Below are 12806 nucleotides of genomic sequence, written 5' to 3'. Positions count from 1 at the left end.
GGTGGAGCTTCAGATGCAGGCATAGAGATACATCCAAAGCAGCACCTCCTTGCAGTAGTTCTCACATCCTCATGCTAGCACTGATAGTTAAAAGGGCATGTACATAGCTGAAATCTAGGTAACGCTACATGCTTGTAAAACTCTCTTCTTGGGTATGTTTTCTTTCAACTTTAAGGGTCACCAGTGTTACTATACTTGCCCATGGTTTATATATTTGCATGATTTAAACTGTTGCAATTCATCAACATTCAAATTCCCTTTATCTTTTATTTCTATGGCATCTCCTCCCTGTCTACTTCATATCCCACTGTAATTACTCTCCTTTTCCACTCTTATTAACAGTCTATCCCTATAACCTGGTCTGCAAATGATATTTCTTGAGCCTAGTCTTACCAAAGTTTGAGGTGATCCCCTCCTGAATAACTTATTTCTAATTCTTTTATCTTCCTTTCCTGTGTTTTTCCCCTGACACTTCCTACTAAATGAAGCCCCCCCTCCAGGTATGTGATTTAACTTCTAAACTCCCCGGTGTCTGTCTGCTGGGATGGTGTGTGTGAATGATGGTGGTGTGAATACAAGGTGACAGGGGATAACAACCTCTTAGTTAATGATCGATTGTAACTTGCATGCCTTTGGGGTGGTTCTGTTTTAGTTTAATATTTTTTCTCAGTGAAGCGTAATCAGCAGTAAGGAGGAGGAAACTTACCCATTGCATGAAAATTTTACTAAAATCTGGGCGAACACATGTATGCTTGTGAAAGAGTAGCTCAGCAAAAATTGTCCTTGTGGCATGGGTTAGATTCTGCACTGTGATATGAGAATGAATGTTTCTTCCTATAGGGAAGGATTTATTTCAAATCTTGGGGCAGAATTTGGCCCATTGACTGTACACAGAGAATATAAACACTCTGAGATTTTGTGTTATTTTTATGCCTGCTTTGCAAAATATTCAGTGGTTTGTGTGTATGACTGAAAAGCAAAATCTGCCCTGCAAATTCACGTTGCTGATCTATTCTTGTTTTGTCAAATCCCGGAAGAATGACATGTAGGCCTGCACAGACTTTTAATGAACCTTTTCTTCCTATGAAGTAATCCATTTGTAATTCTGCATTGCAAATGGATGTGAAGAACAGCAGTACATTTATATAGACATCAAAGTTTTCCTCAAGGAAGAAAATGGCCTGAGCCATAGATCTAGAAGGGAACTGAGCTCCTTTGGAGGTTATCTGAACGTTGATGATGAGTTATGGCAGGCATTTCAGCAGGTTTCTGAACCACACTGTATTTATTCCAAATGGCTGAAATACTGCTGTAGTAAAAGGTGAATCCAATAGCGCCTTGAAAGTGACGACTATGTTCATGTGCATATTTCAAATCAAGGTAAACCTTGGTACACTGTGCTGTCAGGTTGTGCTTTATGTCATATTATGCTTAGAAGCGTTTTTTAAGCACTGCACTATTATCACAAATCTGCCTCTTTTACTTTTCCTGACTTGTGTCTTCTGTTTATATGTTATTTCAAATGTCATTATTTTACCTCAGGTTTACTTCTTAACTTGGTTCTTGGCTCCTCTTTTCCTCTCTGCCCCTCCTCCCCTTTGGCTCAAAAGCTCTTTTGGTGTGTGAAATAACAGGTTTCTCGTTCTCATTCTCTTGCTTTCCATCGCAACTTGTTCCATGACACTTCACACCTGAAGTTCATGAGCCAGGTATGTGACACGACTTCTGGTTTACTCCACCTAGTTGCAACACGAAAGTTTGTATGTGTGTGTCTGAGAGAGAGAGAACAGGAGTCCTGGGCTGGTAGAAGAGAACAAAACAAGAGAAACAAATATTAACCACAATGATTATTTGCAGCCCTCTTCTCCTTTAACCTCCATGCTTACTACTACTTTAACATTACAGCATCTTTAACTCCTGACAGTCTCTCCAGATACCTTTTCTCTCTCCCTTAATTCACTAATTCCTTTTTTTTTTCCCCCCTTCATGCATTCCCTGGTCTCTTTCTCGGGATTCCAAGATCTTTAAATATCTGTTCTTTTTTTTTTTTTCCTATTTCCTGTCTTTCCATCACTGCTTGCACCATGACAACAGCAGAGGAAGCTCCTGAGGAAGGTATGTGATGTGCCTACAGACTCAACCTTCTTCTCTTTCAGTGCTGGGGAAACAGTGTTAAAAACACTGACCTCGTTCAAGAGCAAAGAGAGTAGGGGAGGGAAATGATCCTTCTGGATGGATTTGGATGAACATGGAGAAAAGAGCCATATGTTTGCCAAATCAGGTCACCAAAAAGGTGTTTTTTTCTTCTCGTTCAGTCTCCAGAGGGTCTAAGGTTCCCAGCATAGCAGGAAGGGAGTGGGGACAGTTGCTCTCAGAACAGTGCTGGTTGTGAATTGACTACTGTGCTTCTTCTCTTTTTCTTTTATCCTTCAACCTACAGCTGATGAAGAAGGCGAATACAATAATGGTAGCTTAGTGTTGTCTTAGGACAACAAAGTCATCTTCCTAACATCTCACATTCTTTTCTGTGTCTGTTTTTGTTCCTCACTTGATTTTAAACTCAGGAACTGGGCCAAAACATCTCTGCCGCAAAGAATTGCTCACTGTGCATATCCAATCACCCTTGGGGGGTAACTAGTGTATTGAGAAGCCTCTACATCCTCCTCAGGATAGTAGATGATGAAAATCAAACTCCAGAAGCTTGCTCTGGAGTTGTCTTTTAGCTGGAACCTGTTGTGTTATAGCTCTCATCAGCAAAACTTCTTCATCCCCAAAAAATTAGGAAAGCATCTCTTAAATCATATGGCATACTTGAAAATGGAGCTGGGCCCTGCACAGACATGCCATCCTCACTCAGCCTGAGCAGATCGTGGGCTCCAGGTCTGAATCTACAGAAATTTAAACTTCCGCCCAAGCCACACATTTAAAATTGTGCCAAACATCAAATGTGGAATAATTTATTCAGGCGGGTGGGGCAGGCTATGGGCTTAAGATAGTCTGGTTGTAATACTTGGCTGAGTGGGCGTGGAGTACACATGTGAAAGGACCAAATCTAAATGTTTTGCTCTTGTATGTGGGCAAGATGACTTAGCCCCCCCCCCCCCCCGGCCAGTTTAAATGTATAGAAAGACTGTCACAGAGTTTTAGGGGCCTTTGAAGTCAGTTCTGTTCTGATTGTCCCAGCCCCTAGAACACCCAGCCACCTGCTTTGAAAGCCAATCCCAACATCACTTGAAAACACCCTGCATTTTCTGTGCTACCTTGTTTTGTTTTGTTTTGCTTCTGTAAATTTTTTTTTTCATTTGTTTTAATTTTCTTGCTTGCTTTTCAGGCTTTTTTCTAATTTAGGGAAATACCCTGAGGACCTTCCTGAGTCCCTCTTTATCCTTCTTTTTTTCATTCTTTCCTTTTATTTTTAATAGCATATTGATTTTCTTTTTTTCCCAAGGACACAGTGTGAGTTAGAAATGCTGCTTCTGAGAAGTGGAATTAAGGGAGGGTGTTTAGGGGTTTCTGAGTGAAGTAAAGACAGTTCAGATGGATTCCCAGAGAAGGGGAGCACGCGTGAATATCTCATAGATTGGGAAGAAGAAAGCGGGGTGGTATTTATGGTGGTGTGTCCCCTCCCTCTGCTAGCCTTTTGGAAACCAGAATCTCAGAGATTCTCTAATCACCAGGGCAGTGAACTTGGATTTCCAGTGTCTCTTGCCTTCTTTTGGCAGGGTTGTTTGTGGGGATTTTGTCTCAGCCCCATGGTTCATAGTCAGAATGACCAGAATGTCAAAATCCACCATAGGAACAGGAATTTGCTGTGGCAATTCCTGCTTGTCAACAAATTTTGGCCCAGTTCCTTGACTCTTGAAAGAAGGGGCATTTAAAAAAAATCCCATCCCTGGGCTGCTTTTGGTGCACACAGTACGGATCAATGCTGGGTCACGCGTTGCAAAGGACAGATTTATTACTGTTTGCTTTTTAATAAAACATCCCCTTTTCTGGTTTTCTGGAGGTACCTTTAGGTGTTCTAACTAGAATTCTTATTTCAAGAACAACTAACCTTAATTTTTCTTTTTATTTTTACAATTGTTTGTTGGTTTAATGAAGCTTAAAGTGCTGATTCGGTGGGAGCTGAAACCAGTTTCACAGTTTTTGACAGACAGGTGTTGATCCTGGCAACCAAGGTCAACAAACAAAACGAGTCATTTCCTGTCTGCTTTTTCCCCCCTCTCTTTGAAGTGTTACTGACTGGCAGCTTTAAGCTAAACAGGAATGGTGATGAAAATTCTCTGTGTATGTCAAGAAGGAAGGGAATCCTGTATAAATAACATCCCTGATAGACTGGTTAATCATGATTACTTTTCCTCTCTCCAGGTAATTTAACTAACATGTTAAGAAGCTCACTGGCTATTTGAGAAGCAAAACAATTAAAAATGTAACTGGAGAAATACAGAAGCATGCTAATGGTATTTTTCTTCAGGAGCAATTTGTGACTTCCATTATAGTAGAGCGGCCTAAAATACTTTTTGAATTACATGCTGTTTATTTTATTAGCTTCGCTCTGGCATCTAGAGGCCTCAACTGAGATATGTTTTGGTAGGCGGAGTTCTTGCAGTAAATGAGAAAAGTCTACCCCCCCAAAAATGTCATTAATGAAATTTATATGGGAAAGGGTGAGAGAAAGGAAAGGTTGGTTTCTGATCTCTTTTACGCATCTCTCATGTATTTTCCTTTAATTCTCTCAATAATCCATTTCCAACCACTCTCTCAAATTTTTATTATCCAACAATCTTACAACTGGTTTCCTCCACTAAATATTTTCCAGTGTAAGGTTTTTGCTATTTTTTCCTCTTACAATTGTAGAATCGTAGAATATGCTGAGTTGAAAGGGATCCACTAGGATCACTGAGTCTGACTTCTGGCCCTGTGTAGGACATGCCAATGTTTCATTTTATTTTATTCTACTCTGTTCCATTTGCTATTCCAAATTTCCTCCATCAGTCTCAAAATGCAAATAAGCATTTGAAACAATGTAATATCTTTCTGTGGTATGATATTGATAACAGGCCTCATGTACCCACTCCTGAGGAGGCTGTTTTTACTTTTACTTTACAAATCTGATTAGTTTTTCTTTTAAAACCAGATTCACTAGGCTGTGAGCTCTTTTTCCTCAGTTCCTCCCACTGAGCCAACACAGGGAGAGTCTTGTACTGCAGAATCCATCAGCATCCCTGAAAGTTCAAATATAGTGTGTGGTTATGAAAGTCAACCTGGGTCTCTGAGAGAATGAGCCAGAAAAAACACATAGGTTTAATTTACTTCTGTTTGTGAGAATAACAGTGCTGAACTTGCTGGCATTACACTGGAGTTAATAACTAAAGTTTAAAAAGCAGAGCAGGGATGGGAGTTGATCACAAGCACAAATATTAAGCAAGTAACTCATAAGACCAGCACATTTCTGAGAGCCAGGGAAAGGTCACTTGTTGCAAGGAAACAATTCTGACAGCCAGAGGACCCAAGGTGACAGTCTCTGTGATGGGTTAGCCTGCCTATCAGGGCATTATGCCTCTCCTGGAGATGAAAAGATCATTCCCATTGATGCCCATGGGAATTTTGCATGTACCTCAGCAGGAGAGGATGCTTGCTAAGAGAGGATGGCCTTTCCAAGCTGGGTTTGAGGAGCACCACACAGTGCAGAAGAATAAGCATCTTCCCCATGGCACCAAGGGACATGTGGCTTAAGCTGTCTTGGAAGCCAATGAACCTGGAGAAAATGTGTGTCATAAAGATTTTTCCGTTCTGGCCTCCATGTGAGGGATTTGAACTAAACTGGTAAAGCCTAGTTATCATTGAGATGACTGTGAATTCAGGTTGCCTTTAGCTAAAAAAGTGCTAATTGAAAAAGGCAACATTTTTTTTCTATCCTCCAGCCCAGCTATCCTCCTTAGAGCTTTGGTTAGGATGGTTTGAGGAAAATAATTTTGCATTTACACAAAACCATTGCTTTCCAGATGCTATGTTTGGGACTTTTATACAGTCTCTTGACTCTTTTCTGCCAAATTCTGTTTCAAGGGTAAAAACAGATTCACTCCTAGCAAAAGGGGTGTGTGAGTGTGTGTATTTCTTTTGGAAGTGCTTGAGATTTAACCAGTTTCTCTGGGATGTTTCCCCTAAGATCGTATTTCCCTTCCCTCCTTTTACTTTAGCAGCTGGCGTGATCTCTGTTGTTTTAACTTTCTCCCTCTTTTTCCCTTCCTGTTTTGCTCCATCCTTCCAAATACAGAGGAGAAGCCCAGAATAAAGTAAGTATAAGAGGCAGGGAGTTTCAGAACCCTGGGATCATTTTTCTGGTCTAGCAGAAGCTCTTAGATTGTCTATTAGGCAAATGGCCACTTGAAGCCTTTATCCAACTCTCCCTCATGCAACATCCATCTGTTCCTGCATGCCTTTCCAGGATGTCTGATTCTTTTAGAGGATACCTTAGCAGCAGTTACTGGTCTGGATCTTAAGACCAGTTCCTTGTAGAATCAGACAGCTTGTGAACTGTCCGAGATACAGTGTTCTCACAGTACCCCAAAATACAGGCAGCTCAAGAGTAAATCCTCTCTGAGAGGCCACGGCTGGGAAACTACCTGTCCCTCCAGGACTGCCGACAGTAGGAAGGGTGGCAAATGTTGGGCTGGGCTGAGTTAAGCTTAACTAAAGGTTCCTATAGACCTTCTGGCTCTGGGCTCCAGCACCCTCCCTTCCCACTCTGCCTGCTGCCCAGAACGGAGTGTGCAGCACTGTGCAGACGGCCTCACAGACCAACATCTTTCCATGTGGTAGGGAATGACCAGAGGCTTTGGAAGTGTAAAGGGTTTTTAGGGGTAGCACCTGACCTGCATGGCCTTCCAGGAAGGACAGTGATCCTTAGTACTATCCTGGAGTAGTTTGCCACTGATTGGTGTTTCACCCCTCTGTATCTCCACCAACACTCCTCCTTATCAGCATTGTTTCTGCGGGCAGGTCTGGTGAGGTCAGGACATGCTATTTAAAAAGCTACCTGTTCTTTAAGATGAAAATCCTTCCTTTTTCTTTTATTTTCTTTTTGTTTTGTGTTCGACTCTCTGCAGACTAACTGCTCCTAAAATACCAGAGGGTGAGAAAGTAGATTTTGATGTAAGTATTCCTGAGACTGGCGGTGTTTGTCTGTACCTGATTCATATACATGTGTGCAAACCCACATAACTCCTTCTGTACTGGATACTGCTGAGGATAAAGGCAAGGACCAAAGTATGGTTGCTTTGCCACTTGTTTTCAGTAAAAGGCTGCTCTCTGCTCCCTGAAGCTGTCTGGGTGCATTCACTGATAATGTGACTCAGCTAAAATCATGTATTTCTTTTTTTTTTTTTTCCCCTTGAATAGTTGAAGCCAATATAAGAAGGAAAAAGCAAGTGCTTTAGGAGATCTCAGATCCCCTGTCCTGTTCTTGTAAATGGTTTGAAAGTTGCAGGCCTTTAGCTATTGCTGATAAAAACTAGCTAAAATTACAATAAAAAAGAGAGATCCAAATACCTTCCTAGAAAGCTGATAGAAAATTGAAGAAGTTCTGGTGTTGAAAACCTCCACAGAATATTTGCTTTGCCCAAAATGCAGGAATATTTTCTAAGTAAGATTCATATTCCAAAGCAAAGAGGAGGAAGCTAAGTATATGCAAAGATAGGTATGTAAGCAAAACAAGGATAAAATACGGTATAGGGGAACGGGAGATTTGGATTCTTTACCCTTCTGGGCTTCTGACTGTCACCTGGAATGAGTCACTGATTGCACCAACAGCCTTTTAAGATAATCCCATAGATTTCCATGGATATCTACAGACACTTTCTGCTTTTGTTTCTCTGTGCATATGCAGGGTGCAGGGAATGTCCAGGGCATATTCCTGGAGCAGTATAGGCTTAATGCATTTTCCTGCTCTTCTAGGACATCCAAAAGAAAAGGCAGAACAAAGATCTGATTGAACTGCAGGCCTTGATTGACAGCCACTTTGAAGCCAGGAGAAAGGAAGAGGAAGAGCTTGTTGCCCTCAAGGAGAGAATTGTGAGTCGTTGAACTGCCATTTCTCTGTACTAGATTGAGAGATCATCTGTAGATGAGAAACTCAATCCATTAGTCCACTGACAGACCTTGACTGAAAGCTGCACTGCTGCATACAGAAGTGACTGCTCAAGTCACCATTTGATTGCCTTTTCCCACATCAGTCCCCTCTCAGCCTCCTTTTTTATATCTGGGAATTGTACATGAGACCCTTCTGCATGTTCTAGCAAGGGCGAAGGTGGCTCACTCTTTATGAAACTAAGCTCTTGGCAGTGGTGTGTAATAGTGGAGGCAGACAAAGCCACAGTGATGATCCAATGCCTCTGCCACTGCTTCTTGCAGGAGAAGCGCAGAGCTGAAAGAGCAGAGCAGCAGAGAATCCGGGCTGAGAAGGAGAAGGAGCGTCAGGCAAGGCTTGCGGTAAGTGTCTTTGCTTCTCTCTCCTTGTCCCAACATCAAACTGGAGGAGATCTCTAAAGACAGAAAAAACTGCAGGCTCTGCCTGTCTCAGTCCAAAGATGAAGTGACCACCCTCTTAAAACAAGGGCAGGAAAGAGGAGTTGCCAATTCTCATCAATATACTTCTCTGATCACATTCCCTGCAGTGACACTGGTTGCTGGGGAAGTTGAGAGTATCCCCCAGAGTAATCTGCTCTATGTGTTGCACTCCACAGGAGGAAAAGGCACGGAGAGAGGAAGAAGATGCCAAGAGAAAAGCTGAGGATGATCTGAAGAAGAAGAAGGCTCTGTCCTCCATGGGTGCAAATTACAGCAGTTATCTGGCTAAGGTAAAAATCATGTATCAATGGAAGAAACACAAAAACATTAAATCATGGAGTTGACTGGGAACAGGCTTTATTAGAATTGAGAAAACAGCCCAACTTTTCTTCTTTTGGATCCTCAGCAGCTTGTCTTACATGCTCTGTCGCTGAAATGGTTTCATTCAGGTTTAATTTCTGCAGTCTGATGTTAATTAATATTCTGAAAACAGGCTGATCAGAAGAGAGGAAAGAAGCAAACAGCTAGAGAGACAAAGAAGAAGATCCTGGCAGAAAGACGCAAGCCCTTGAACATTGACCACCTTAATGAAGACAAGCTGAGGTAACAAGCTTATCCTAACTTACTGAATGTAATCCACACAACTTTGGTCTTACTGGAGTCTTCTCTAGTGACCAAATCAGGAAGAGGAGGGGGTCTTCCCAGGGGTGAGTTAGAGCTGCTAAGGTATGAATATGGATCTCTATGAAGGCTGGAGGTTTGGAATCTGAGTATTCTGTGCAGAGCAGTCATCAGATGATAGTCTGGACTGCACATGTTGGAGTTTACACATGATTGAAAGATGAAGTTGGCTCACCTCAGCCCTGACACAGATAAGATTGCACAATGGCAGCTGCTCTGCTTATCAGAGTGACCTTCAGAGTCCTGCTTCCTTCTTCTCTGATTCCACTGGAGTCTTATCTTTCAATAAGAGTTAGGGGGAAAATTAGGGGAATTATGCTAATGTGTGACACATGCAAGACTGAAAGTCTAAAAGCTTTGCAGGTGAGAAGGCAGGAAAATGTGGCCTTGAAAATGGTAAGTAGCTTTCAGAGAACAGAAAGGGTTTACAGAAAGATGTGTGAACTGCATTAAATAAACTGTAAAAAGCCTGGTTACTAGTGATGTGAAAACCATAGAAAATACCTTATGTCATGTTTCTCCCATCTTCCTTTTCCCATAAACACACAGGGACAAGGCCAAGGAGCTATGGGACTGGTTATATCAGCTGGAGACTGAAAAATATGACTTTACAGAGCAGATCAAGAGGAAAAAATATGAGGTGAGTTGAAAGACCATTTTGCTAATGGCACTGGGTCCAAAATGTAAAAATCTCTGTAACTCCTCTGGCAAAAGCCATGTTGTGACATCATTTGGGTCTCCAATGCCCTTTTGCAATATTTAAGCAGCAAGATGCTTGGAACTGCATTCCCCTAATATGCATACTTGAACTGGATTTCACATTTTAGGCTGAAATTGGATAGATCACTCTCAAGGTTTTCAATGCCCCATGGAAAGGCAATCCCAATGGAAAACAGACTCCCTGCCCTCTGCTGAAACACATTTGATTCATTCTTGTTTATCTATAAGTAACTGTGGCCTGAAAATTCAGTAACTCTCAATTCATTAATCTCCATTGCAAAGTAATATCTTTACATCCATCCTTGATTTCAAAGTTGAACGTTGTGAGTTTTATTCCATCCCAGACAGAATACCTGTGGACTGAGCTCTCTGGGGTCACTGAAAACTGTCTCCAGACAGCAGTATCTGACTGAAGTATGATATGGTAACAGGAAGTGGACATGTTTCCTTTACAAAGTCACTGGATAGGGCTGCACTCATCCATTTCAGGTTTCACTGGCTGAGAAATCCTACCAGATCTCTCTCTGTCTCGCTCTCCTTTTAATTTCCAATCACACAGACACATGCTGATGGGGAGTGAGCAACACCAATGTAACTATCTCAATCTCTCTTAGATTTTAACAATGCGTTGCAGGCTGCAGGAGCTTTCCAAGTTGTAAGTACAATGAACTTGCCTGTGTAACAGCAGCAGCAAAGGCTACCAAATGCATGAGCCTGCCGCATGGTCAGAGGCCAGGTGCCAGATGGGAACTGGCACTTGGCTCCAAGTGCAGAGAGAAAAGAGAAAACTGGATCTGATGTCTCTCCATTCACTTCCTTTTTCTCTCCCTTTCCATTTTTTGAAAAGATATAAAGCGGTAATTTAGAAAAGAGTCAAGAGTCCAACAGGGATGTGGCTGAAGAAGTGAGCATGGAACCCAATGCACCTCTAAAATAATTCCCTATCCAAACCTCTGATATTGTGTGCATGGGGATGTCACCCTGATGCACCTGGGATACACGCAAAAAAGCTTAGGGATACATGTGTAATAGCTTGGACTTCACAAAAAAGAATAGTATAGGGTTTAGAAAGACTCTTTACCTTGTGGCACATGGTTATCCAGTTCCAAAGTATTGGAGAGGATTAGCTTAAGGATAACAGGTCAAGTGGGTGTGGAAAAACAGGAAATAAGGCAGTGCCAGGGGATGGGTACATGATATGGTAATGAAACCTCTGCATAAACAAAGAGAGGAGTGCCCAGTGATGAAAAGCAAGTAACAAAAAATACAAAGAATGAGGAAAGCAGAAGGAAAATGCACAGCTAAGATGGGAGAAGAAAGTTGAAAGAATGAAGGGAAGATGATAGCAAGAAAAAATTGAGGAGAAAGGTAAGTGAAAATAGCAAAGAGAATGAGGGAAACGCAAGCAAGGATGCAAGGGAGAGACAAAGGAAGGAACTGGGACACACAGAAATGGAGCCATTTTTTAGTGTCTGTTGCTCTTTGGTGCTTCATTGGAGAGTGAGTGTTATAGTCACAATCACAAGGTTATCACTGAAGGTAAGTCTTGAGTCTTTGAGTCAAACTGAAGACAACTGGTTCTCCTCCACACTCGGGAAAAATACCTGGTTGCAAAAAACAATTTAAACTGCTGAGGCAGATAATGAAACTTCCACGAGTAAGTACAAAAGCAGGTGATCTGTTGATCTGTCCTTCCTTGTGTTCTTGGTAATGTTTTAGTCTCTTATTTTTTTTCTGTTTGCCATGGAAAGACATGAGCCAGGAAATACCAGCTGTTGGGACAACCTGAATGTATGACTTTTCTTTTTCTTCTTTTGCATGTGGGGAATGTCAAGCGCGACTTTAAATATTCAAATTTTGAGTCACCAGTTCTTGGACCTGCAGAGTCAGTGCAAAACTTAAAATTGCACCAAAAGCAGATGCAAAGTGTACATCTCAGCAAAGGCATTTTTCCAATTCAGGAAAAAGTAGAACCCTGACTCAGTTCCAAATGAGACAGTGAAGGGGCAAAAGAGGGCTCTCTATCACACCCTAGTCTTTTTGTGGGCTTTTCCAGTACCTGAGCTGGAAGAGTCCCAGGATTTTAGTAGCAAGTCTAGGCCTACAAACCAGGACTGAGATGCTAAGTCAGGCCATAAGGTGCTCATCCTGTGCAAGGTAGGTGTTTGGTTTCCCATGCATCAGGTTGAAATATGCAGTTTACTCATGGCTAAACAAAGAGATGCTTCATCTGGTACGACAGACACTCTGAAGGCTTGCAGTCATCAACAGAGCTTGGGAAGGTCTTCACAGCCCCCACTTCAACCCTCTCCTCTCTTGTTCCTGAGGCTCCCCTTGAATATTTTCTTCTTCAGCCCCTTTAAAAGTCATCTTCTCTTATTAGATGAGTGGCGGGGAAGGTGGTGACTGCTGCAAGCTCCGAGCCTCCTGCTCTGCCAGCCCAGCAAAGATACTCCAGCAGAATGTGACACCCATCTTCCATTCTTGAGGTCCCCATCCAAAGACCATGGAAGCTCTTTGAGCTTACACACTTCCTAATGTGTAGGATTAAGGGAAAAGTGAGGAGGTGAGGTCACCACATGCAGATGATGGAGGCATCCATTTCCAGCTGGGCAGAACTCTTTCTGGTTCACTCAGTTTGACATGTGAGTTCATAGGAGATTAATTTGAATATGTAAAACTCTTCTAGTAAGGGTTATAAAACTCTAGCTCCTCTTTCCCTTGATGTGTGAAGCTGGCTTGCAGATTTATTGCCAAGAAGAAACATTTCTCTCCTTCAACCGTGGGTGAGCTTTTATTTCAAAGGAAGTATTTATTGCTACTGTAGGCACCTGTTT

General features: G+C 42.0%; 1 protein-coding gene across 24 annotated transcripts in view; it reads left to right on the top strand.

Annotated features, from left to right (window-relative positions):
- The window catches only part of TNNT3 (troponin T3, fast skeletal type), a 31051-nt gene that overhangs the window by 15238 nt on the left and 3007 nt on the right, over positions 1–12806 (top strand). For 7 of the 24 annotated variants that reach the window (XM_032690624.1, XM_032690619.1, XM_032690622.1 and 4 more), the window contains 9 exons: positions 489–500; positions 6278–6296; positions 7110–7155; positions 7957–8073; positions 8413–8490; positions 8745–8858; positions 9062–9171; positions 9799–9889; positions 10584–10624. In XM_032690624.1, the coding sequence (XP_032546515.1) occupies positions 489–500; positions 6278–6296; positions 7110–7155; positions 7957–8073; positions 8413–8490; positions 8745–8858; positions 9062–9171; positions 9799–9889; positions 10584–10624 (628 nt within the window). Of the gene's footprint in view, positions 1–488; positions 501–1697; positions 1710–2094; positions 2116–6277; positions 6297–7109; positions 7156–7956; positions 8074–8412; positions 8491–8744; positions 8859–9061; positions 9172–9798; positions 9890–10583; positions 10625–12806 lie in introns of all 24 variants that reach the window. The other 17 variants (XM_032690617.1, XM_032690618.1, XM_032690615.1 and 14 more) reach the window with 7 other exon arrangements.

The sequence above is a fragment of the Chiroxiphia lanceolata genome, chromosome 6, assembly GCF_009829145.1.
Source record: "Chiroxiphia lanceolata isolate bChiLan1 chromosome 6, bChiLan1.pri, whole genome shotgun sequence".
NCBI lineage: Eukaryota > Metazoa > Chordata > Aves > Passeriformes > Pipridae > Chiroxiphia > Chiroxiphia lanceolata.
The sequence above is the reverse complement of the archived record's forward strand: the minus strand, read 5'-3'. Positions and strand labels throughout refer to the sequence as shown.